The sequence below is a fragment of the Amia ocellicauda genome, chromosome 15 (genome assembly GCF_036373705.1).
Source record: "Amia ocellicauda isolate fAmiCal2 chromosome 15, fAmiCal2.hap1, whole genome shotgun sequence".
NCBI lineage: Eukaryota > Metazoa > Chordata > Actinopteri > Amiiformes > Amiidae > Amia > Amia ocellicauda.
The window spans coordinates 30881866-30906738 of record NC_089864.1 but is presented as its reverse complement, the minus strand read 5'-3'; the positions used below and the strand labels follow the sequence as shown (position 1 = coordinate 30906738).

Genomic DNA, 24873 nt, shown 5'->3' with positions numbered 1-24873 from the left:
GGAACAGAGGAGACTTAATTCAAGTCATCAAAATCATGAAAGGCATTGACCACATCAAACCAGAGGAGCTTTTCCAGATCAGCAGGGACACACGCACCCGGGGACACAAATGGAAATTGGTCTGCAAGGCATTCAAGATTGTATACAGGAGACACTTTTTCACACAGAGAGTTGTCACAGTCTGGAACAAACTCCCCAGCGATGTGGTTGAAGCTGAAAATTTTGGAACATTTAAAAATAGACTGGATATTAATGGACACCAAACGAGCATGATGGGTCGAATGGCCTCCTCTCGTTTGTAAACTTTCTTATGTTGTAATATTTATAAAGACTACAGTTGATTTTGTTTTATCTGTGAAGATACACGAATGAAGCAACTTGCTAAAATAAAGGGGATTTTTAAGAATCAACAAGGAATGTTATGCATCGTTTATGCAATTAACACAGTACAACACAATTGAGATCAAGATCAAGATCAGATCCCGGATCCGACACTACACTTGAAAGAACTGCAATTCAGTTATGTACGGTGCTACAATGAAATATAGATATGATGAGTTGATTGCTACTTTACGCCTGTGACCACTGATTACAGATGTTTTAAAATGTGTGTTCTCTCCTTAATTAAACAGTTGATAATATGTCTTTTTGTAGAGAGCAGGTAAAGAGGAGAGTTGCCTGTAGAGAGGTAACCACTTCAGATAAATGAGGCAGTCACTATTATGGTTTTGGTCACTTGTTATAAGTTATCAGGATTTCTGGCTCAATGAAAGCCTCAATGAGATGTGAATGTGAGATATTCAGAATAATATGTTGATTTTCTTTCTCTTGCCACTTGGCAGGTTAGCATTAGATTTGGCCTCAGGTTGTTTAAGAGGTGTTTATTTACAGAGCTGTATATATACATTACCAAAAGTTTTAGAACACCCGCATTTTTTCCAGTTTTTATAGAAATGTAAGAGGTCCAGTGAATAACCTGAAATGGTACAAAGGTAAGCAGTAAACTGCCAGAGGTTAATAAAAAAGTTTAGGTTACCAAAAACTGAAAACTAATGTACATTTCAGAGTTATAAAACAAGGCCTTTTTTAGGGAACAAGTAATAGGTTAACAACTTACAGCTGTTCTGCAGCAATAGAAGTAAATTAAGCCTTGCAAATTAATGCTAACAGTTCTTACAGGTGTCCCACATTTTGTTGATTATTTACAAACCCTCTGTCTGTGAAAAAGTTGTGTTGGAACAGACTGTGTTACTACACCATCTTAAGCATTATTTGGACAGTATTGTACTGCAGGAAGTAGTATATTGCTATCATAATGGCAAGAAAATTATGATTATGACAATTAACAAAGGAAGTTCTTCCCAACACTGTTGCAAAATTTCCCACAAATGTGTTGCACTTGTAGGTTGCTTTGCTTTCACCCTTCTGTCCAGTTCATCCCAAACCAGCTTGACCGTGTTTAAGTCTGGAGACTATGCTGGCCATTCCATGATTTGAAGCCTACCGTCTTGTTCTTTTCTTCTAAGGTAGTTCTGACATAGCCTAGAGGTATGTTTTGGGTCATTATCTTGCTGTAGGATGAACCCCTGAACAACTAGGTGCATACCAGCGGGTATTGCACGGCACTGCAAAATGCTGTGGTAGCCGTTTTGGTTCAGGGTGCCACTCACTCTGTGCAAGTTGCCGACTCTGGATCCAGCAAAAGAGCCCCAGACCATCACGCTTCCTCCTCCATGTTTGACAGTTGGTGTCACACACTGAGGAACCATCCTTTCTCATACTCGATGGCACACAAAAACCCTGCGTGATGAACCAAAGATTTCAAATTTTGATTCATTGGTCCATAAGACCTTCTTCCATTCTTCAGTAGTCCACTGGTGGTGCTTCATGGCCCAGGCAAGCCTCTTTTTCTCTTTTTCTTATTTTGCCATCTTAGCAATGGCTTTCTTACTGCCACTCGACCTGTCAAACCTGCAGCTCCAAGTCTTCTCTTCACAGTTGAAACTGAGACTTGCTTACTTCAACCAGTGTTAAGCTGTGCTTGAAGCTGTTGTCCTGTGAGCTGCCTAACACGCAGCTGTTGACTCTCTTCCTGTCAGAGTTGCCTCCAGTTTCCAAGTGCCTTTTGATGGTATAGGAAACTGTATTTAAGAACTATGCTTAAATTTAAATAAAAAACTGGAAAAATGGGGGTGTTCCAAAACTTTTGAATGGTAGTGTATGTATGGAATTATATGGCTACATATTGAGTAAACCACAAGTTTCAAGACCTAAGAGCCTGAAAAATACTGGACACCCAAATCAGACAAATATGCATAAAACGTTTAATTTGCAAACATAAAGCATTATCACTTTACTACTGCAGGCATTAATTTTTACATTTTACCATCAAGGACACAAGGTAAAGTAAAGACATCAAAGTAATTAAGCAACAGTATTAATCTCAGTAAATATACATGTTAATTTCTTTAACTGTAAGAGCACATCCTGCCCTGAGTGTCACAGTTATCTGATTACCCTTATCATGAAGTTAACCAAATATTTTATTTATTTATTTTAGTCTGTAAGCAAATAGTTTAAACATTACATAAGACTTAGTGTTATAAGTTTTGCTTGGCCTCCACACTGCAGTTGGAGGTTCATTTGGAATTGTTCTGCTTTACATTATAGAGTTTTTCTTTGAAAATGAATACAGGTACTTAATTTTACAGGTACTATTTTTTTTAATTAAAAATACTTCTTAGAGGTGGAAGGTCTTGATTTACACAAGGACAGGGACAAGCAGAGATAAGAGGGAATTTACTAATATGTCACACATTATAAACCCTGTTAATCTTAAGTTTTGGACAAATAGTAATTCTAATTAGCCTTTGTCCTATTAATTTATGTTCTTAACATTTTGTTTAAATACTACTGGAGGGTTTCTAAAATTAAAACCATGTCAGTTCCAATCTAGACTTTTCAAGAACTAATTTACGAATCTAGTCACTGTCAGTGTAACTGAGTTCACTGGCATCATGTAACATAAATATTGAGTGCCACTTATCAAATTTCAGTGTTTATGTTCTCTTTCACATAGTTCACCATTGGGGAGACACTGTGCTTCACTACATTGAATTGGAACAGAAAAATTTGTAAGCATAGCCAATATTTCACAGAGTGTAAACCAAATAAAAATGTAAAATATAGATTATCTAGACTGTTACATCAGGACTGTTACATTATACACTAACATTTTATTATTTGAGAAATGTTTCAGCACTACATTATTAAGGTAACTACACTAGGCAGGAAATATAAAACCCATTTTGCAACAGTTTTCATTTATTCAAAGGCACATCACTGGTACAGTCCATTGCCAGTTAAGTTCTGCATACACAGATCATCTGGAAATGATGTGAGTTTCTGTCATGAGTCTATTGCAAGCGGTTAAGCAATCTTCTTCTTGGAGCTGTTTGAAACCTAGAGAAGTAAAATACAAATATATTTATCATAAATGTGTTAAAAAGAGTGAATGCTTAGGTAGCACTCATTTTAGTCTTAGGTGACATTACACTGCTATAAAAAAGACCCAACTTATCTCATATTTCTTAATCTAAAATGTAAGCAATGCCTGTTACTGGTGCAGATATAATAATTATATTGAACACACTTCCATTAGCCTACTTATGCATTTCCTTTCTTGTTTTTTCGATCATTACTAAACATTTGTCATTTGCCATAAAGGATGTCATTTCAAAGGCTCTAAAAATGTAGGAAGGTTGAGAATACACTGTGGAATTCATCTTTTCTTCAAATCTTAGCTATTGAACATATTATATTGAGATGCCCACCCTATTACTTGTCATATTGAAATTGTGAATACCATAGAAAATAAGAAATAATATTCTTTCTGTCTGGTGTCAGTGTTTTTTATTTTAAGTTAAGATCAGCTCCGGGGGAGAACCAATATGTCTGGAGTGCATGCCTACCTGCATTTGGTATTAACCCAATTGCACATGGTCAGTTGGGATAGAGCCCTGTCTTCTGCACCCCAAATGCAGTGATGAAAACATTGATGATGGCCGTGATGAACACTAGCCCTGTGGCCACGTTGTTAATTATATCCAGCATTCTATGGTTGTAGATGTCATTGAGGTTTTTTCGAGCTTAAAGAGAGAAAGGAGAAAAAAGGGTTGATTTAGCATTTCTTTTAATTAACTGTAAATGTTCAGTAGTTTCCATGGCATTGTAAATAACATTGGATGTACTACGAGATAATATTTTAGGAAGGCTGCTAAAACAATACTATTGGGTCTCTTCAGTCATCTTTATCTAGGGCAGATCTGCCTTGCCCATTCTGTACATGGGGGTTGGGCATTGGGTAGATTAATTAAAATTATGAAATTGCATGAGCTGACAATTTACAGGGATGCAGACTAGTGTGTTCACTTGTTGATGACTGCAGGTGGTTGAGGGGCTGTAGATGACTTGAGTTATGTACCATAGAGAATTAATGGTAACCACTATCCTGCTTTGTAGGAAACAAGTTTCCAAGAGCACCAGACAAAGATTGAAATGATAGGGAGAACCCTTCCAACTCCCCACAAAAAGATGTGTGCCTCATGCAGCCTTAAGGCCAGTGTTGATAGTTTATTTATTTTATTGTTCTAGAAAGTAGTTTTATTTTTTACAAGAAGTCTCCCTAGTTACAGTGTATTTACATAGTAGTTGCTCATAAGAACAGTGTAATTATACATTATTAAAATGTACTTAATGCGTAAAAATGATTAACGGCATTTGTAAGTACACAGTTGTAACTGCATTTGTAACTACGTTTGTAACTACATTTTTCTTAAATGCATGTGATTACATATAAAACTGGTCCTAATTTTCCATTTCAAAACAGCTAAATATGTGACTACGGTTGTGGTGTCAATCCATGCATCCATGCATTTATAGACCTGCTTATCCTGGTGAGGGTTGCAGCAGCAGCAAATTAAGCAGGCCGACCAAACCTTAGCCACGGATTTTATCTCTTCCTGGGGGATTCCCAGTTGTTCCCAAGCAAGCAGGAGATATAGTCCCTCCAGCATTTCCTGGGTCAGCCTTGTGGTCTCCACTCAGTAGGCCATGCCCAGTATAGCTCCAAAGGTAGCCTCCCCGTGGACATCCTTACCAGATCCGCCAATGGACGGAGATCTTGAGGCTCAAAAATTGGGAGCAGTTTTATATGTAATCACAAGTGCATTTAAGAAAAACGTACTTAAAAATGTAGTGTTGTGGCTAAATTGCAAAGGAAGGTATAAATTATGGCCCACCTTAAATTAAATGTGTTTCCTACTCCACCTACTCCACCACCACCATTGTAAAATGTATTATGTTTTGAATTGCACTGTAATATGTAAATTGGAATTTGTAAAATGTATTATGGTTTGAATTGCACTGTAATATGTAATGTATTATGCATTAAAGTGGAGTACAGCAAAACCATGTATCCAATTATTATTTTTTACAAAAACGGAAATCGAAAAATAAAGCAAGAACTATCATTTACAGATCTGAAATGGGAAATGTGTCAATAGAAATATTTATCAATAGAAAAAATGAACTTTAGAAGATACAAATAACTGCAACCACACTCATGATCTTTAAACAAAAGGTGTTGTTTGAATTAAACTGTTATGACTTGCAAGCCACAACTGTAAACAACATGTTAATCAGCCACACCACAGTGCCTGAGATTACAGAATGATGCTTCTCTGTTCAAGATCTGGCCAAGAGCAGTGACAGTGGGCTTAACAGTTATGGTATTGGAAAGTAATGTAACTGTCACGATTGCACCTCGGGGAGCACAGAAACAGGGGACCCAAGTGCAGTGCGTGGTCGGACAGGCGCGGGCTGGGAGCAGGCGGATCAGGGCAAAGGAGGATAGACAGACGTGGTCGAGGTCACAGGCATGGGTCATCAAAGAGCGAGGCTTGGAATCGCAGGCAGTGCTGACGAAACTTCGCCCCGACTGAGGGAAGAGAGGGGATTATAATGGGAACAGGAAACCAGGTAGGAAGGTGCAGGGGGAATGGGAACAGAGGGAGAGTGAACAAGTGCACAAGGGTGACCGTAATGTTAATTGACTGAGTCTGTGAAGGAAACGGCAAGGAAACAGTGGCCTCTGGTGGAGAGAGAGGGTGAGTGCATGGGAACAGTGACAGTAACATCTCATACTGGGTCAATGGATTTCATCCTATGGTGCATGAATGACTGTGGTTGCTGACTAATTCATAAATGAATGAAAATCTAACCATATTCGATTAAATTATTTTCTTATTAATCTTTTCTGGATCAGGATATAAAAAATGCACAATTGTGGTGCAGTTTTAACAGATAAAAGCTCAAAACATCATTTTTTTTTCTCTCCAGGCAAATGCATTGTTTATATAGGACCAAACTAAGTACATCAATGTGAAATTGCCATTGGAGGTCTAGAATTGTAAGGGTCCATTAGCAAAAAAGTACATAGTTTAAAAAAATAAATAAAATAAATATATATATATATATATATATATATATATATATATATATATATATATATATATATATATATATATATACACTCACCTAAAGGATTATTAGGAACACCATACTAATACTGTGTTTGACCCCCTTTTGCCTTCAGAACTGCCTTAATTCTACGTGGCATTGATTCAACAAGGTGCTGAAAGCATTCTTTAGAAATGTTGGCCCATATTGATAGGATAGCATCTTGCAGTTGATGGAGAGTTGTGGGATGCACATCCAGGGCACAAAGCTCCCGTTCCACCACATCCCAAAGATGCTCTATTGGGTTGAGATCTGGTGACTGTGGGGGCCAGTTTAGTACAGTGAACTCATTGTCATGTTCAAGAAACCAATTTGAAATGATTCGACCTTTGTGACATGGTGCATTATCCTGCTGGAAGTAGCCATCAGAGGATGGGTACATGGTGGTCATAAAGGGATGGACATGGTCAGAAACAATGCTCAGGTAGGCCGTGGCATTTAAACGATGCACAATTGGCACTAAGGGGCCTAAAGTGTGCCAAGAAAACATCCCCCACACCATTACACCACCACCACCAGCCTGCACAGTGGTAACAAGGCATGATGGATCCATGTTCTCATTCTGTTTACGCCAAATTCTGACTCTACCATCTGAATGTCTCAACAGAAATCGAGACTCATCAGACCAGGCAACATTTTTCCAGTCTTCGACTGTCCAATTTTGGTGAGCTTGTGCAAATTGTAGCCTCTTTTTCCTATTTGTAGTGGAGATGAGTGGTACCCGGTGGGGTCTTCTGCTGTTGTAGCCCATCCGCCTCAAGGTTGTACATGTTGTGGCTTCACAAATGCTTTGCTGCATACCTCAGTTGTAACGAGTGGTTATTTCAGTCAAAGTTGCTCTTCTATCAGCTTGAATCAGTCGGCCCATTCTCCTCTGACCTCTAGCATCAACAAGGCATTTTCGCCCACAGGACTGCCGCATACTGGATGTTTTTCCCTTTTCACACCATTCTTTGTAAACCCTAGAAATGGTTGTGCGTGAAAATCCCAGTAACTGAGCAGATTGTGAAATACTCAGACCAGCCCGTCTGGCACCAACAACCATGCCACGCTCAAAATTGCTTAAATCACCTTTTTCCCATTCATACATTCAGTTTGGAGTTCAGGATATTGTCTTGACCAGGACCACACCCCTAAATGCATTGAAGCAACTGCCATGTGATTGGTTGGTTAGATAATTGCATTAATGAGAAATTGAACAGGTGTTCCTAATAATCCTTTAGGTGAGTGTATATATATATATATAACTTTTTTTTTCACCAGGAAGTCTCATTGTGATTAATATCTGTTCTCTATTGGAGGCCTGGGGGTAAGAGGTGGAGACAGGAAATAAACTTTAGTCACGGTAGAGAAACTTGTGAAAGACCAGATTTCACAACTTTTTTGGCATTTGGCAAAGACACGTATTTTAAAAGCGCTAGCCTGACAAGCTGGGATGCAAGTCTGAATGTTTGCAGTGTACCCATGATGATGAAGAGGACCCCCACAATCATCTGGAGGAGGAGGGAAACCCCAATGAGAGCCAACAAGGTGATGAAGTACTTGAACTCTGGCCCCTGCTCCAGTACTGCTTTCAGCTGCGAGGCATTGGCCATAAGCAAGGCCACATCCAGCATGCTTTCTGCCACGCTCTTCTTTGTCGCATACTGGTTCAGGTTGATGGGCGTCAGGCCACTCCTGGCTCGTGCACGCGCAGACTGCAGTAGATAGAGATAGATAGAAATTCCACTAGTCATTGATAATCAGGGTAAAATTATCCTCAACTAGAATGAACAGAGAAGATCCCATAAGTCTTTGATCTCCAAAGGTAAAGGAAAGTTTATTCAAGGCTAAACATCTGCATTTCAACACAGTGCTGACATCAAATATTTATTTCAAAGCTAACTATAGTTAGAAGAACCCAGATGTAGGATTTAGTTAAATATTTTGTTTTAACAGTAAATATTTATTATTCAATACGGAGATTTAACATGTATTTAAGTATGTATTTAAAAAAATGAAAACATGGGAAAAAATACTTATTTCTTAATTTAAGTTAAATCTGTTAGGAGAAAAAGATGTGCAAAAAAAGTGTTTTACTATACTGCTCTGAACACTCTTTGCACTAAGTCAAGACAGGTTGCTAATTTACCATTGTTAATGAAAACTGGTGATGCTTATCTGTGAAATAACTTCCCACCGTGTGAAGATCATGCTTTACTCAAGGCGCATCTTTTCAGACTTTACTTGCAATTTAGTAATTAATTCTCCTTTAAGACTGCACTTTACAAAGTTTTATCATACTACTTGCCTAGCGTTACTAGTACACATATTGTTATTTTGATTTCCCCTATGCTCCCTTTCCCTTGGCCCTTGATTGTGACCTAAACTCATGTCTGCATTCGGCTTTTACAATCCAGAATGTAAGACCTCATATATTGTATACACTTGTGTAAATTGGAATTTGTAAAATGTATTATGTTTTGAATTGCACTGTAATATGTAAATTGGAATTTGTAAAATGTATTATGGTTTGAATTGCACTGTAATATGTAATGCATTATGCATTAAAGTGGAGTACAGCAAAACCATGTACCCAATTTTTTTTTTTTTACAAAAACGGAAATCGAAAAATAAAGCAAGAACTATCATTTACAGATCTGAAATGGGAAATGTGTCAATACAAATATTTATCAATAGAAAAAATGAACTTTAGAAGATACAAATAACTGCAACCACACTCATGATCTTTAAACAAAATGTGTTGTTTGAATTAAACTGTTATGACTTGCAAGCCACAACTGTAAACAGCATGTTAATCAGCCACACCACAGTGCCTGAGATTACAGAATGATGCTTCTCTGTTCAAGATCTAGCCAAGAGCAGAGACAGTGGGCTTAACAGTTGTGGCATTGAAAAGGAATGTAACATCTCATACATTTCATCCTATGGTGCACGAATGACTGTGGTTGCTGACTAATTCATAAATGAATGAAAATCTAACCATATTTGGTTAAATTATTTTCTTAAGAATCTTTTCTGTATCAGGATATAAAAAATGCACGATTGTGGTGAAGTTTTAACAGATAAAAGCTCAAAATATCATTTTTTTTTCTCCAGGCAAGTGCATTTATATAGGAACAAACTAAGTATGTCAATGTGAAATTCCCATTGGAGGTCTAGAATTGTAAGGGTCCATTAGCAAAAAAAGCACAGAGTTTTATTTATAATTTTTTTTCACCAGGAAGTCTCATTGTGATTATCATCTGTTTTCTATTGGAGGCCTGGGGGTAAGGGGTGGAGGTAGGAAATAAACTTTAATCACGGTGCAGAAACTTATGAAATACCAGATTTCACTACTTTTTTTTGCATTTGGCAAAGACACGTATTTTAAAAGCCCTAGCCTTACAAAGTAATTTAAGGTTTTAAATTTCCACACTGTGATCTTTGGGAAAGAAAATCAGTTTAACATATCATAATGGTCCCCACCTTCTTCACTTTAGCATCTTGCAGTACTTTATTCTATTACCAACTATCAATATCAATAAACCAACTATCCATATCGGAGGCAGACTCCTGGACATGTGACTGCATGGATTTCTGAAAGGGATTAATCAAGATGACCCATCTGAAAACTGCTGCATTTACTTGATCAATTGTTAATATTGGCATCTTTGAGTAAACCCGAAGTCCAGATAGACTTCTCTGTATTGTATTTCTACCCCCTAAAAAAGTCATTCAAAAATGGCATAGGATGATGATAAGCAAAATTAAAATATTTTAAAATGACAAAAGTTCAAATAATTTAAACAGGAAACTTTTCATAGGCAAGATCCCTTGTCAACAACAGGTGGCACTATATTCAACCAAACTCCAGAGACAAATTTCAACATTGAAATTAAGTGCGGCCTATGTCTGCCGGGATCGGCTCCGGCTTCCCCGCGACCCTCATCAGGATAAGCGGTTTTGAAGATGGATGGTTGGATGGATGGATGGATGGATTGATATTAAGTCAAGTCTGAAATCCTGTGCCTGTTTGTAAGATTTTACATTGACTTTGCATTGCTTGATGCACAGCTAAATATAAAATACAGTATATATATTTTTGGAGCCAGGTGCTAACAGAGAGCTGGCAACTAGTGATCTGGGCTGAGATAACATTTTCTGTAACCTTGTTTCATATTTGTTTTGCATTGGAAACCTAGCAGTAATTCCAAGGCTAATTTTGCACATTGCTAATTCTACTTTTTATTTTATTTTAATCACAAATACTTTAGGACTTTAAATCAACAACTTATTCCTTAATTTATGTTGCCTTCTGTCTGTTCCAATGATCAGTTTGTTTAACAATTACTGTTAACATGGCTAGTCTTAACAAACTTCTTGTTATGAATCCCCCCCAATTAAGTGCTTGGGGGGGATCTGTTGTGTTGTGTAAAGTATCTGATGTTTTTGCACTTGAGGGCCACAGTATCAGGCTGATGTAGTGATGGAGAAAGTGAATAGATTCCAAACAACTATAGGTGTGTCATTTAAAAGCAACTTTGTGCTTCATTATCTAATAATATCAAATATTATTTTTGTTAGAGACATCTTAATGGAACAAAGAGGAGACAATAACACAATTCAAGCCTTCTCTCCAAAGAAAACAGTATTATGGAAAGAAATGGGATGTCTGGCTTGTGTATGTAGATGAGGGGACGTGTTTTAGGGCCCTGGATTATAATGTGCAGGGCTATAAAGAATCAGACTGGATATAACTGGGAAATAAATTGTTGTGCCACCAGTCTGATTCAGGCCCCTTCCCTTGCTTGTGGGCATAATCAAAAACATGTCATTCTAACTGCCACAAGCTCACTCATTAAATGTTTCTTCCTCATTACATTTTCCCTTTTGGGTTGTTTAAAGCTGAAAGAACACAACTCATTTTCAAAAGAAAGCTGGCTGTAAACCTGTTTGGGGAAAACAACGTTTATAAAATCGGTAGGGAATTTTAACTTGTGCTCATACAAATCCACAATTAGTGATCTTGTGGTGGAACTGTAATCCCTAAAGATCCAGTTACAGTCATAATTGCACTGTTTTTTCCAAGGTTTTACCAATCTCATGAAAGGGCAATTCACTTTTCAAATGACTTCAACTGTGGCCACTAGAGTGTACTGTTGTTAATAATGGAGCTTACCTAGGTGTGAGAAATTCAAATAGTTTTCACTATGAAGAGGCCCCAAATACCTCACCCGTACATGAGGTTACCAAAGAGCACATAATGAGACCAGCTTCTACTGGTTTGTACCAGATGCATCTCTCTGCAGACACACAATACAAATTTAGTACAGAACATACGTTCTAGTAAAACCACAAGAAGATGGGGAAGTGGGCACACAACCCCCCTTTGCCTATCTAGACATGCGTTAGATATGTGTGGAATGTAAATAACGAAATGCCTACATATGTCTCCATATTTGGGCATAAAATAGAAAACATTGCGTTTAATCTTAATCAGGAAGATAGTGAGGATATCATAAGATAGGGAGTTGTCACCCCCTTATTGATTCGAACTCACCCTGTCCAGGATATCGCAGTATGTATATAACATCATGTAAGCTCTATGATTTTAGGGAAGTAAGGACAGAGACCTGCATGTCTGTGTGCATTACTTTTCTCCAAGCAGCTTGAATAAAGACTCTGTTTGATTCAATCTACTCTACAGTCTGATTTCTGAAAGCAATTAAAAAGGGGATTCTTCACACTACTTGTCTGTTTGCCTATAATTTAGTCCTCCAGTCACAAGATGAAAGTTTAGACTACAAAGTAACAAGGTACACGAATCATTAGTCTTACTGATTCCACACTTTTGACATGACTAACATATTACAGCAAAATACATTGTATCACTAAACGAAACACAGGTATTATCCCCTAAATGATAGAGAACATTTATTATCAGTAGTTACTTATCTTCAGATCAGTTTTGCTACAAACTCAAGAATTTTACTCAAGTGCATTGTTTATCTGTATAATATATGTTGCATATTGCTCTAGGTATATATATATATATATATATATATATATATATATATATATAAGAACATCAGAACAGAAGAAAGATTACAAATGAGAGGAGGCCATTCGACCCATCGTGCTCGTTTGGTTTCCATTAATAACTGAATGATCCAAGGATCCTATCCAGTCTGACTTTAAATGTTCCCAAATTTTCAGCTTCTACCACATCGCTGGGGAGTTCCAGATTGTGACTACTCTCTGTGTGAAGAAGCCCAATTTCCATTTGTGTCCCCAGGTGCGTGTGTCCCTGCTGATCTGGAAAAGCTCCTCTGGTTTGATGTGGTCGATGCCTTTCATGATTTTGAAGACTTGGATCAAGTCCCCACGTAGTCTCCTCCGTTCCAGGGTGAAAAGGTTCAGTTCCCTCAGTCTCTCCGAGTAGGACATTCCCTTCAAACCTGGAATAAGTCTGGTTGCTCTCCTCTGAACTGCCTCTAGAGCAGCAATATCCTTCTTGAAGTGTGGTGCCCAGAATTGCACACAGTATTCCAGATGAGGTCTAACTAGCGCATTGTACAGTCTTAACATTACTTCCCTTGTTTTAAATTCTACACTTTTGACAATATACCCTAGCATTCTGTTTGCCTTTTTTATAGCTATTGCTTTTATTGCTTCCCCACATAGACTCCTAGGTCTTTCTCATGCGTTACTTCATCTAGTTCTATTACTCCCATAGTGTAATTATAGTGGACATTTTTGTTACCTGCATGTAATTTGTTTATGCCTTGAAGCCATTTGCAAGTTTTAAGAGAATACATAAATCCAAGTAAAAAAATTGCATAATTCCTATATATTTAATGTTATATCAAAACGTTCAATATACTTTTTAATCTGTTTAAATGTTAATTAATTGAATTTAATTGACTTCATGTCATGAGTTACAACATTGTTGCCATTTTTTTTAAATGGCATGTTTACATGTTTCCTGTATATCCTAAAAAATAGTTAGCTGAAAATGATTAAAATGTTTTTAAATCTTAAAATGTTTTACTGCTAATGTTTTATCAAAGCCTATGCCTTGAGTGGAATTGTATTACATCAAAGTGATTGCTCACTTCTATTATTTCCTGTCAATTAAAAAAAAAAAGATACATTTAGTGACTCTCACTTTCTTTTAAATACAGAATGATTGTTTAAGTACATATTTGTTGCTGAGACTATTTTTAGATTTCATCCCATATGAAATCTCACAGTATGTCATTCCGAGTAACAATATCAGTCAGGTAGGACAGATTTTTCTTGTAAAAAAAGTCAGTGTCCTTGAGTTAAGGATACAATAATTATATAATTTTTACTAGAAAGCATTTTCAGACATTTTCCAGCATTTATCACTACTCAGCATTATGTTTTGGGTGTTTAACTTCAAAAAATGCGCCAGTGTTGATAGAAAAGCCCAAATTAATTGTGATTTTTTTTTTTTAATTCTGGGCTGAATATTGTTTGTTGAAATCAAACTATGAATACTTATAACCCACTCTATGCTGACAAAAAACTAAAGTCAAATAATTTGCAAATCTATCATTGTTATCCGGTATGACATTTTTGATACTAGAAATCATATGAGTTATAATAAAAAGTATAAATGATTATTTTCAGAACACTTTTTGAAATATATGCATAACATTCTAATGAAGGTAGAAAGAGCTTTAATTTTTTATTTTATTTTTACCATTTTTAAATCCTTGTCACTGACCCAAATACTGAAACTTTGGCAAACTTTTTAGAAAATAGGATTAATTTCTTCACCCTAAAAAGCTTATTTGCTCTTAAGTGAAGTTAAGTAATCAAATGCACAAATATGGTTCTACTTTCAAACACAAATGACTACAGCTCCCAAACCTCATTCGATGTGATCAGATAATATTACAGGCATTCTCAAGTTCCCCTCATGCAGTGATATGGGAGTGCTTAATTGATCAAATTATTCAATGATGCAAGTTTGTGAGGTGCAGTGTGTAGCCCAGCAGACAGTGAGTGCTGTGGACCTGCTCATTCTTTCAAGAGTGTCCGCTATTCATTTTAGTTAAATGGTTAATTTACACATTAATGTAGTTCAGTTTAGTAACAATCCCGTTCGGTCTCACGTCCTCCGATTTTTGGAGCCATGGTAACATAGCAGAGATTGTCCAATCCACAAATATCGAGAGCGATGTATCAAAATGGCAGAAATGGAAAACTAGGCGAGCGTCTTGGGATATGTCTTTGCCGCCACAGAATCCTATTTCCGCCACAGGACCCTGTTTCCGCCACGCGTTTTCTAAATGTTGCTTCTGTTTCTCTGGGATGTCGGTGCTGTTTTCAATGCCGCTGTCATGTTTCAGATGTTATCACCCTTTTCTCTCCAATGGTTGCTGACGTTTTTTCAAAGTTACCGCCACCTCTCTTTCCTGGTTGCAGCAACGCCTTCTTCTGAATGCTGCTGACGTGTTTCAAATGTTAGCACCCCTTTCTCTTCTATGGTTGCTGCAACGTCCTGTTAACGAGTTTGTTTTGCTTTTGCACTTCTCGGCTTCCGTAGGTATTGACTTTACTTACATTTTAAAATACTTGGTGTTACACTAACTGTTTCTACCCCCACTTTCTTCTTATAAAAAGCTCTCTGCATGCTTGAATATTTACAGTAGCTCCCCTATCTACTCAAACCAGAAGCTGAAATGAGAAAAGTTCCTTTTATTTAAAGCAGATGACTTGATTCACCCCCCTCTTTCATTTCCTCTCTTATCTCTCATTTCAAATATGCAGTCATGATGGAGGAATGGGGGAGGCTAAATCATGTTTGGGAACATAATACATACATACGTTTCTTTGCAAAATAATTAAACCACTACGTTGGGTTTGATCTGTTTGAACACTTTAAAACTATATCCACCATTTTTTTTTCTTTTGCAGATAGATAGGTATTTGATTTGATAAATATCCTAGTTATAGAGCTTACTTCCCGTTGAATCACTGCTGTCTCCTCTGGATTACTGGCAGCATGCAATATACAATATCTTTCTGCCCTTGGGGTGTGGTGGGGCATACTTTGATTCTTTTTTTATGAAATTTAAATTACTTATGAGTGGTCCTGGTCACAAAGGGATCGCAAGAATTCTGAATTGGGAAGGTCAACTCAAACAGTTTACCAACAGTCATTTTATCATACTGTTTCTCCAGCAGCAAATAATACAATTCCATTCTGCATAATTCATAATTTTAGTTACCAGTATCCTTCAGGTATTTTTTACACTTTACCCTAATTGACAAGGTGAGGTGAGGCTAAATGTTTTGTATGCTGCAATCCATACTTTTTTTTTTTTTTTTTTTTTTTACTTGTGAGGAATAGTCCCAAGCATTATTTTTTGGCTGATTGGAAACCATAATAGATAGTGTTCCTCGAAGTATGGGCTTAAAGCCATATCCTGGGCTTTGGTTTTGTTTTGCCATTGCTGGCTGCTACGTTGTGCTGATGGAAATTGTCAGCTTACAATAGTATTGGAGATACATTGTGTGGAAGTATTTAGTGTACTAGTACAGTTTGAAAGCACTGGTGTCCATAATTGCCCAGAATTTTAGCTGTTACAATATTTTTCTTTATAATAATAATAATAATAATTAATAATAATAATAATATATAATAATGAGCATAAGTTTTAAACAGTGTTGACACACTGGTCAGTTAATTTAGATCAGTCATCATTCCAGATGTAGTATTGGCATTAATTTCATTTATTTTCATAGTGAACACATGACAGCCATATTTTCCAACTGTTATGGAAAATCAATTATGTTCATTGTACTGAACAGGGAAATTGAAATATAAATTTAAATGTAGTTTTTGCTGTCATTTTATTTAACACTGTGTAATAGATCTCTTGTTTTGGTGCATTTCTCCATTTTCCATTAAGTTTGAAGTAGCCTATATGATACTACAATATTTTATGGAGTTTTTATTTATATAATAAAATCTAGTGTACAGTCTGTATGAACTGAAGCTTACAATATAAAATAAAACTACCAATGTCAGTACAATTGAGGCATTATTCTTTATCAGTACTGTAAGTCAGCCACCATGATAGTTGCATGTCAGCCTGCAATCCAAACAAGCATCTCTTGGACCACATTACCAGTAAAATACCACATCAATTTGCATGATTTACCTGAATAAGACATCCCATTTTGCCAGGCTTATTATGTGATTATATTTTCATTTTGAACAGCATGTCTGTCTAAATGTCGCATCGATTTCTGAAACCTATACACTGAATATTCTGAGCTAGCCAAATTACTTTTTCAATAGAAACCAAAACATTACATTTTCATGTGTGCGTGCAATTGTTTTTTGTTTTGTTTTTAACCAACTACATCTGAATTACCTACCACTGCCCAATCAACCTGTTCAGCTAATGTCATCTACATTTTCAGTTTATGAAATAGGCCTACATCCATAAAATTGTACCAGGGACAGTCAGTCTGTAACAGTCTATAAAACTAATGCCTTGCAGAACTGCCTCTGCAGTTTCTTTTGCCAAGCAGACTGAATACGCTGCCATGTACTGCCAGTAATCCAGGCCACAGATAATCAGCATGATCCAGGACTCACATCTGCATGAATATGTAGCCTAATATGTGTGGAAATTGAATTAATTTATGCCCCACTAGGTTAGCAGTATGCTGTATGCTTTCATATCCTTATTTTGAGCTGACGATTAAATTCCTTTAGATGTTGACTTAATTTCAACTTGAGAATGTAAGTTTACAAACGAGAGTAGGCCATTCGACCCATCATGCTCTTTTGGTGTCCATTAATAACTAAGTGATCCAAGGATACTATCCAGTCTATTTTTAAATGTTCCCAAATTGTCAAATTCAACCATGTCACTGGGGAGTTTGTTTCAGATTGTTACAACTTCCTGTGTGAAGAAGTGTCTCCTGTTTTCCGTCTTGAATGCCTTGAAGCCCAATTTCCATTTGTGTCCATTTGTCCCTGCTGGTTTGATGTGGTCAGTGCCCTTCATGATTTTGAAAACTTGGATCAAATCCCCACGTAGTCTTTCCGAGTAGGATATTCCCTTCAGACCTGGAATAAGTCTGGTTGCTCTCCTCAGAACTGCCTCTAGAGCAGCAATATCTTTTGTAGCGTAAGGTACACTAATACATTTCAATTAAAGAAGTGAATTTATAGTATCACCTTATCACGAATCCTGGAATCTTGTAGAACTCAATTTCTGTAATAATTGGATGCAGACACCAATTCCAAAGATATAAATTGTCAAATTTATTCAAAAACAAAGACTAAATGTAGCACTACACTAATTATACAAAAGGGAAAAACTAATTAAAATTCAACTCTAGATCAACAAATCAAAGACAAATCACTTCCGTGACCAAATCAAAGACCATGGGATCGCATATGATAACACACAAATCGTTAAACAAAAAAGGTTATAAACACATTGACTACAATACCGGTTAGTAAGACGAAGGTGAGTCTCCCATTAGTATTGTTAGTCAGACATTAAATAGCTACGCAGGTTAGTATTTATGTCAGGTAACTTCTCGTTATATATATATCAGTCTCATTTACGTTTAGGTGCTGAGAAAGATCCTATCATTACTTGTTACCACAATTTCCCTTAACTGATTATTAGTCAATGATTAAGGATAGGCAGGGCCACCTAAAATCTGGTGTCTATTAACTTGTGTCAATTTCAGACTAAACAGTTAAACAGGAATGAGAAGATATTTCTCGGCGTTGACAGATTTTATTTCTAAAATTATCAACAAAACAGTTTAATGCAACACACATTTATATTTAAGAAAACTAAATGATATTACACATTCTAGAGTTATGAATCACAGATTAATATTTCTAATTGATTTCTCAAATGTCATGAATCATGAACTCCAAACTGTTAAACTTATCTGAACTTCATCGCAGAGAGGCCTCTCTGGCTTCGGGCTCAGATAACAGCACACGGCACGAGGTCCGTGTGGTTTGGAACAAAGGCAGTCCGGTTCGGCTTTGTCCAAGAACTTCCACTCAGTCGATGCACCTGGAAGTTGGGGTTTCGCGAATGTAGAGTCTTTTCCAAACAGATTTTCTCCAAGGTTGTGCACAAAATCTTCTTTGTAAGCAGGGTTCCACTGTAGTTACTTGAAGACAAAGTCTTTGAGGAAAGCAGTGCCCTGTTTGTTCCAAGGGTCAAATTTCTTAAGACTCAAAAGCTATTTAAATGACTGAAAACTTTCGTATACAGTCGACTTAGTCAATTGTCCAGCTGTAAAACTCCACTGATCAGGTGGGCACAGGCGGGCATGCGCAGTCTGTAAAGTTCTTTATTTAATAAAGTCCTTTAAAAGAATTCTTCGTACGGCTCAATCTCCTTCTCCCAGTTTAACTCTTCTGTTGCCGGCAAAGACTTGGTTGGTTTCTGGTTCCGGTTCTGGCAACAGAGCTACAGGTTGAGCTGTAGCAGCGAGTTTCTGGTTCAGGTGAGAGAGAGAGAAAAAGAGGCCGTGCGCTGTTCTTTATAGTCTGTCAGATCAATAGGTGATTGGTTCCTGAGTTCTTGAGATTGGATTTCGGTTTCAGCCCCCAGTGTCCTATTGGAGGGGGGCTTGATTTATGACTGATGTCAATCCATTCCATCTTTTGGAAATGCCGATTGGCCCGGGTTTGTAGCTCTATGTCGGGATTTCGGCTCTCGTCCACTTCAAAGAGTTTTTATTACCTACAGGCCCCTTTCTCCAGACATCTCATAGCAGGATTCCAAACTATTTGGCCTATTCTCGGTGCCATCCTCCCCAAAACTGTCACTTTGATGTCAACCAGTTCCAAGCTGATGAGTTAAGGAACTCTGATAACTTTGGGGGGGAGAGGTCTTCTTTAGATCAGTGCTTCAGCTCAGAGCTAAAATGCTCTTATCAAAATACACCCAACATAACGCTACACTTTATTGACGTGTGGTGCCCAGAACTGTACACAGAATTCCAGATGAGGTCTAACTAGTGCATCGTACAGTCTTAACATATGAATCCAAATGAACATGTATATATACTAAAGTAATACAAAAATGACTACAAAAGATTTAGAAGTGAGTAGTTTTTCGAGATTTACAATTATGATTACAAAGGATTTACAAAAATGACTACAAAAGATTTAAAAGTGAGTAGTTCTATTTATAATCGTAAATCTCGAAAAACTACTCACTTCTAAATCTTTTGTAGTCATTTTTGTATTACTTTAGTATATATACATGTTCATTTGGATTCATGTGTTGTTTTTTCTGACTTTATATGAATGAAAAGACACAGATTCACCTGTTTTCTCATTGGAAATAGTTAAATTTCAAAATATCACTGTCCTGGTCACAAATGCAAAGTTTGTGGGGAATAATAACCATTTTCTATACTTTTGAGGCATAAGTAATTAGGAAATAACACTTACTACCAAGGAACAAAAATTGTGTTACATACACCGATCAGCCATAAAATTATGACCTGCCTAATATTGTGTAGGTCCCCCTTTTGCCACCAAAACAGCCCTGACTCATCGTGGCATGGACTCCACTAGACCCATTAACATTCCATACACCTTTGTGCACTCTTGCTTCCACCCTCTGTTCCTATTCGCCCTGCACCTCCCAAGCCTGGTTTCTGCTCCCCTTCTTAAACCCCTCACTGCCCTCAGTCGTGGCGAAGTTTTGCCAGTGTTAGTTCTACTGCAACTCTGAGCCTTCTCCTCATGTCCTCTCCTAGAGCCTTGTTTCCCCGTGCCTGGTACCTTCTTTGTTTCCTTGACCTTGCCTGATTTCCCGACCACGACTCCGTCTCGCCTTAGTCTGTCTGTATGCCTGATCCCACGACCCACGCCTGTGACCACGACCACGTTTCCGCCTAGCCTCCATTGCCCTGACTTGCCAGCACCCGACCCGCACCTGTCTGACCACGCTCTGCACTTGGGTCCCTTGTTCCCGTGCTCCCCGAGGCAATCATGACACTTCTTCCATTGCTCTGTGGTCCAGTTCTGATGCTCACATGCCCATTGTAGGCGCTTTCGGCTGTGGACAGGGGTCAGCATGGGCACCCTGACTGGTCTGCGGCTACGCAGCCCCATACATAAAAAACTGCGATGCACTGTGTGTTCTGACACCTTTCTATCAGAACCTGCATTACCTTTTTCAGCAATTTGAGCTACAGTAGCTCGTCTGTTGGATCGGACCACACGAGCCAGCCTTCGCTCCCCACGTGCATCAGTGAGCCTTGGCTGCCCATGGCCCTGTCGCCGGTTCACTGCTTTTCCTTCCTTGGACCACTTTTGATAGGTACTGACCACTGCAGACTGGGAACACCCCACAAGAGCTGCAGTTTTGGAGATGCTCTGACCCCATTGTTTTGCCATCACAATTTGGCCCTTGTCAAAGTCGCTCAGATCCTTTCGCTTGCCCATTTTTCCTGCTTCTAACACATCAACTTTGAGGACAAAATGTTCACTTGCTGCCTTAATATATCCCACCCACTGACATAACATAACAAGATTATCAGTGTTATTCACTTCACCTGTCAGTGGTTATAATGTTGTGGCTGACCGGTGTGTATATATATATATATATATATATGTTCAAACCAAACCTACACCCTTGGATCTAAGTGACTTTGAAAGGGGGGGTCATTATTGGGGCACCATAGGCACTGGTCAACAGAGATGTGGAAAAAAGTGGTCAGATGAGTCATCCTTCACCATATTCTCCATATACGTGGATGAGTGCATGTGTGGCATACACCAAGAGAAAGGTACAGGTGTGACTGCTTGACCCCTACAGGGTCTGGAGGCTCCGTTATGCTCTGGGGGGCATTTTCCTGGCATGGTTTGGGTCCACTTGTCCTCTTAGAGGGAAGGGTCAATGCAAATCATTACAGAGTTCTTCTGAGTGATCACCTTTATCCTATGGTGAAACATTACAAGAATATATTTTGGAAGAATGGTGTTCCATCCCTCCAGTTGAGTTCCAGAGACTCATAGAATCTATGCCAAGGTGCATTGAAGCTGTTCTGCCCGCTCGTGGTTGTCCAACACTTTACTGAGACACTTCATGTTGGTTTTCCCTTTAATTTGTCACCCATCTGTGTATATATATTGTGGCAGTGTGAGAGGCAAGGCTGGGGTGGGCGGGGCTATGGTCATCAGGAGCCCTGCTGGCTTCTTGCGTTTGGAGTCTTGGAGGAGAGGTTTTGTAGTCTCCTCCACTGAAAGACCCACCCTGACCCCAGCCTTGCCTCTCACACTGCCACAATATATATATATATATATATATATATATGTATATGTATATATACACACACACACACACTACCGGTCAAAAGTTTTAGAACACCTCAATTTTTCCAGTTTCTTTTGAAATGTATGCAGACTAATGTCTCAGTGTACTCTGAAATTAAAGCATAGAACAAATAAACAATTGGAGATAAAACCCCTCTGGGCACCAAATCCGTGTGCTTCTCTTTAATCCCATGTGTACTCTTCACTGTTGTGTTGTTTTCCAATGAAAGCTAAGATTCTCAGCTTTCTAACGATGTGAAGCATTCTCTGATGTGAAAAAAAAGTTTTTTATACCACCCCCCCCACCCACGCATTCTGAAATGGGGGGAGGGGGGATACTTGGTCTGAGTAGGAATACAAAATCTCAGAAAATATTGACAATTATGACATATTCTGGAACCAGACAGTCTACTGATCAAAACAAGACCATCCACATTTTGGTAGAAGCAACACACACCCGTAGACAGCTCAAAATGACAAGATGGAAAACTCTGTTTACAGTGTACTGATACACAACAAATGTACATAATTGGATCTGAACTTCTCTGTGTTTGATAGAACATCAAATAATATATACTGGATTAATATACTGTTTTTCTGAACAAAACAAGTTTATTTGCAAAGCAGTCTGATCAAGACTGAGTGAGTGACCAAATGAATGAGATCCCCCCCTACGGAAACTATGAATCGGATGTGTTTGAGAATTAAACATGCTGGTAGCCAAGAGAATAATCTTTCAAACGATGTGCGCATTGTAGGAATACAGTGTAACTTCTAGGTAGAGCCTGACCGATACAGGTTTTTTGGGTCCGATACTGATACCAATAATTAGGAAGCAAAATTTCCTGATTACCGATATAGCTGACGATATTTCCTTTTTTATTTATGCGAAACAGACATTTTCTAGCATGGATCCCTCAAATCTCTCCTTGTCAGAGAGAAACTGTCAAATATGCACTGAATGGAGGATTTTTACTTAAACTTAACATTAATTTTCATCATAAATAACAACCACTAATCAAACACTGTAATTTCACACATAAATAGAAACATGTGCATGTTCTATACATTAGGACAAAGAATAAGGTAATGTTAAATGCTGGTCTTTTGGTGGAGACAACTTAACCCCGCCCCCTGGCCCCTGACGTCACTGGTTCTTAGGTTCCCGACCGGCAAGTTTTTGGTGCCAGAAAAAGTGCCGGCACGGAGCCAGTTCTTTTGTGGTGGAAAAGCAAACAATTGTTCCAAATTAGGTTCGCAAGTCCTCCTCGGTGCTCAATATTGCCGATACAACAGTGGCAGGTTATAGTGCAGGCAGCACAAAATGCCCTTGAAAGTGTTATTTATTTAATACGTATGTTAAACGTATTGCAATACGAATAATAGGCAAAACACGATGTACGATTTGAAATCGTTTTATAAATATATAGTTTCAGATTTATCCAACATTTTCTGAGAGATGCGTTTTTTCCAGTCATTTTGTTTAGATTGTTCTCTGTGATCTGAGCTTCCTTGTCATTTGGAGACAGGTTTTGTTTGCAAATATGCAAGTCATCATCTTCAGTGAACATTTACAGTTTTTCTTCATTTTAATTGCTGTAATCTCCAGTCACGATGAGAATAGGCACTAACTAAAACCATGACTGCGTCCCAAATCGCACACTTGATCCCTCGTTCCCTTCCCTTGTGGGGCAGATGTATTGGGGTGACCATCTTAAGGGGTGTCCCAATACCCAATAGGGAATGAGTGAAGGGAGCCTAGTCAAGCTTTTAGTCCCTTCAATGCTCCCTTCGGCAGAGTGTACAAAAGAGCAGGACAGCGCTATGAGTTAGTGGTGATATCGTGCTTTCTGTCAGTAGTAAAACTGAGAGATTGCAAGCAACAACTGACTTAGTCCTGTCTTTACTTTATCTATTTTAACAGATTAAACATTGTATCTTCTGTTTATGGACTCCTGCCCGAGACCCGTAACATAATCATGATTTAAATATATGATTAGAAAGTTCAGCCAAAAAACTTTCCGGCACCTATCAATTACTTAAGTACTGAAGCAGTACGTAGCCTATAAAACTTGGGAATACATTGTTCGTTAATATCACCTCCTGATTATTATTATTATTATTATTATTATTATTTTAATTAAATACAGAGACAGATGACTTGAAAAGATTGCGTAGGTACTTTTTCGGTCAAAGGCAAAGGTGTTGAATGCTGTCCTAATGTTTTATGATGTGTGACGTCATCTTATGAAAATGCCTACGTCATATCTGGAAGGAAGTGTACACCTATTTCGCCCTCAACCACAAAGCACCAACCCCTCTCCCCCTCTCCTTCCCCCCCCCCCATCCCCACGCTAATTATGTCTGTAGGTCTTTGTTCTTGTCAGAGAGTATGTAGAGCCTACTGTAGTATTGGGTGGCTTCTGCCCACCCACCCTCTCACCCCACTGTTTGTGTGTAGTTCTTTGACCTTGTTGATCAACTGTAGAGGGTGAATGGGTCAGATCATCCTGTAGTGGTGAGGGCTTCTGGGGGGCACCCAATCTCTTGATTAGTGCCTCTGCAGACAAGCCATCTCTCTTGGGTTTTTAAAGAAATATACATATAATGGTTTAGGAAATCAGATTTCCTTTATAAGATCAACAATATCTATTGTCTGTGATGCGACCCAGGCCCAACCATTAAAGGTTTCAGGCCCCCCTCCTCATAGTGTGATTATCCTAGACACGCTGTCTCGCTCAATCTCTGGAAACATCTCGGGATAGGCCGGTTGCTTCATAATAACACTAAGTTTAAAGCTTGTTTTTATTTATATTTATTTTATTTATATCATCTCTCTCTCTCTCTCTTATGTGTTCATTCTTTTTTTGTTAAATTAATTCTAGTAACTGTTTCTAACAGTTTTAAAAGCTCATAAGAGTTAAACTTAAGATGTTAATATGTTTTTAAAT

The 24873-nt window shown here is 38.1% G+C and overlaps 1 protein-coding gene across 1 annotated transcript in view; it reads right to left on the bottom strand.

Annotated features, from left to right (window-relative positions):
• Positions 1 to 2310: 2310 nt before the first annotated feature.
• The window catches only part of LOC136772026 (ninjurin-2), a 48503-nt gene continuing 25940 nt past the window's right edge, over positions 2311 to 24873 (bottom strand). The window contains exons 2-4 of the mRNA XM_066724692.1: positions 8042 to 8276; positions 3972 to 4148; positions 2311 to 3462 (exon numbers count right to left, since the gene is read on the bottom strand). Of these exons, the coding sequence (XP_066580789.1) occupies positions 4003 to 4148; positions 8042 to 8276 (381 nt within the window). The 3' untranslated portion in view covers positions 2311 to 3462; positions 3972 to 4002. The remainder of the gene's footprint in view (positions 3463 to 3971; positions 4149 to 8041; positions 8277 to 24873) is intronic.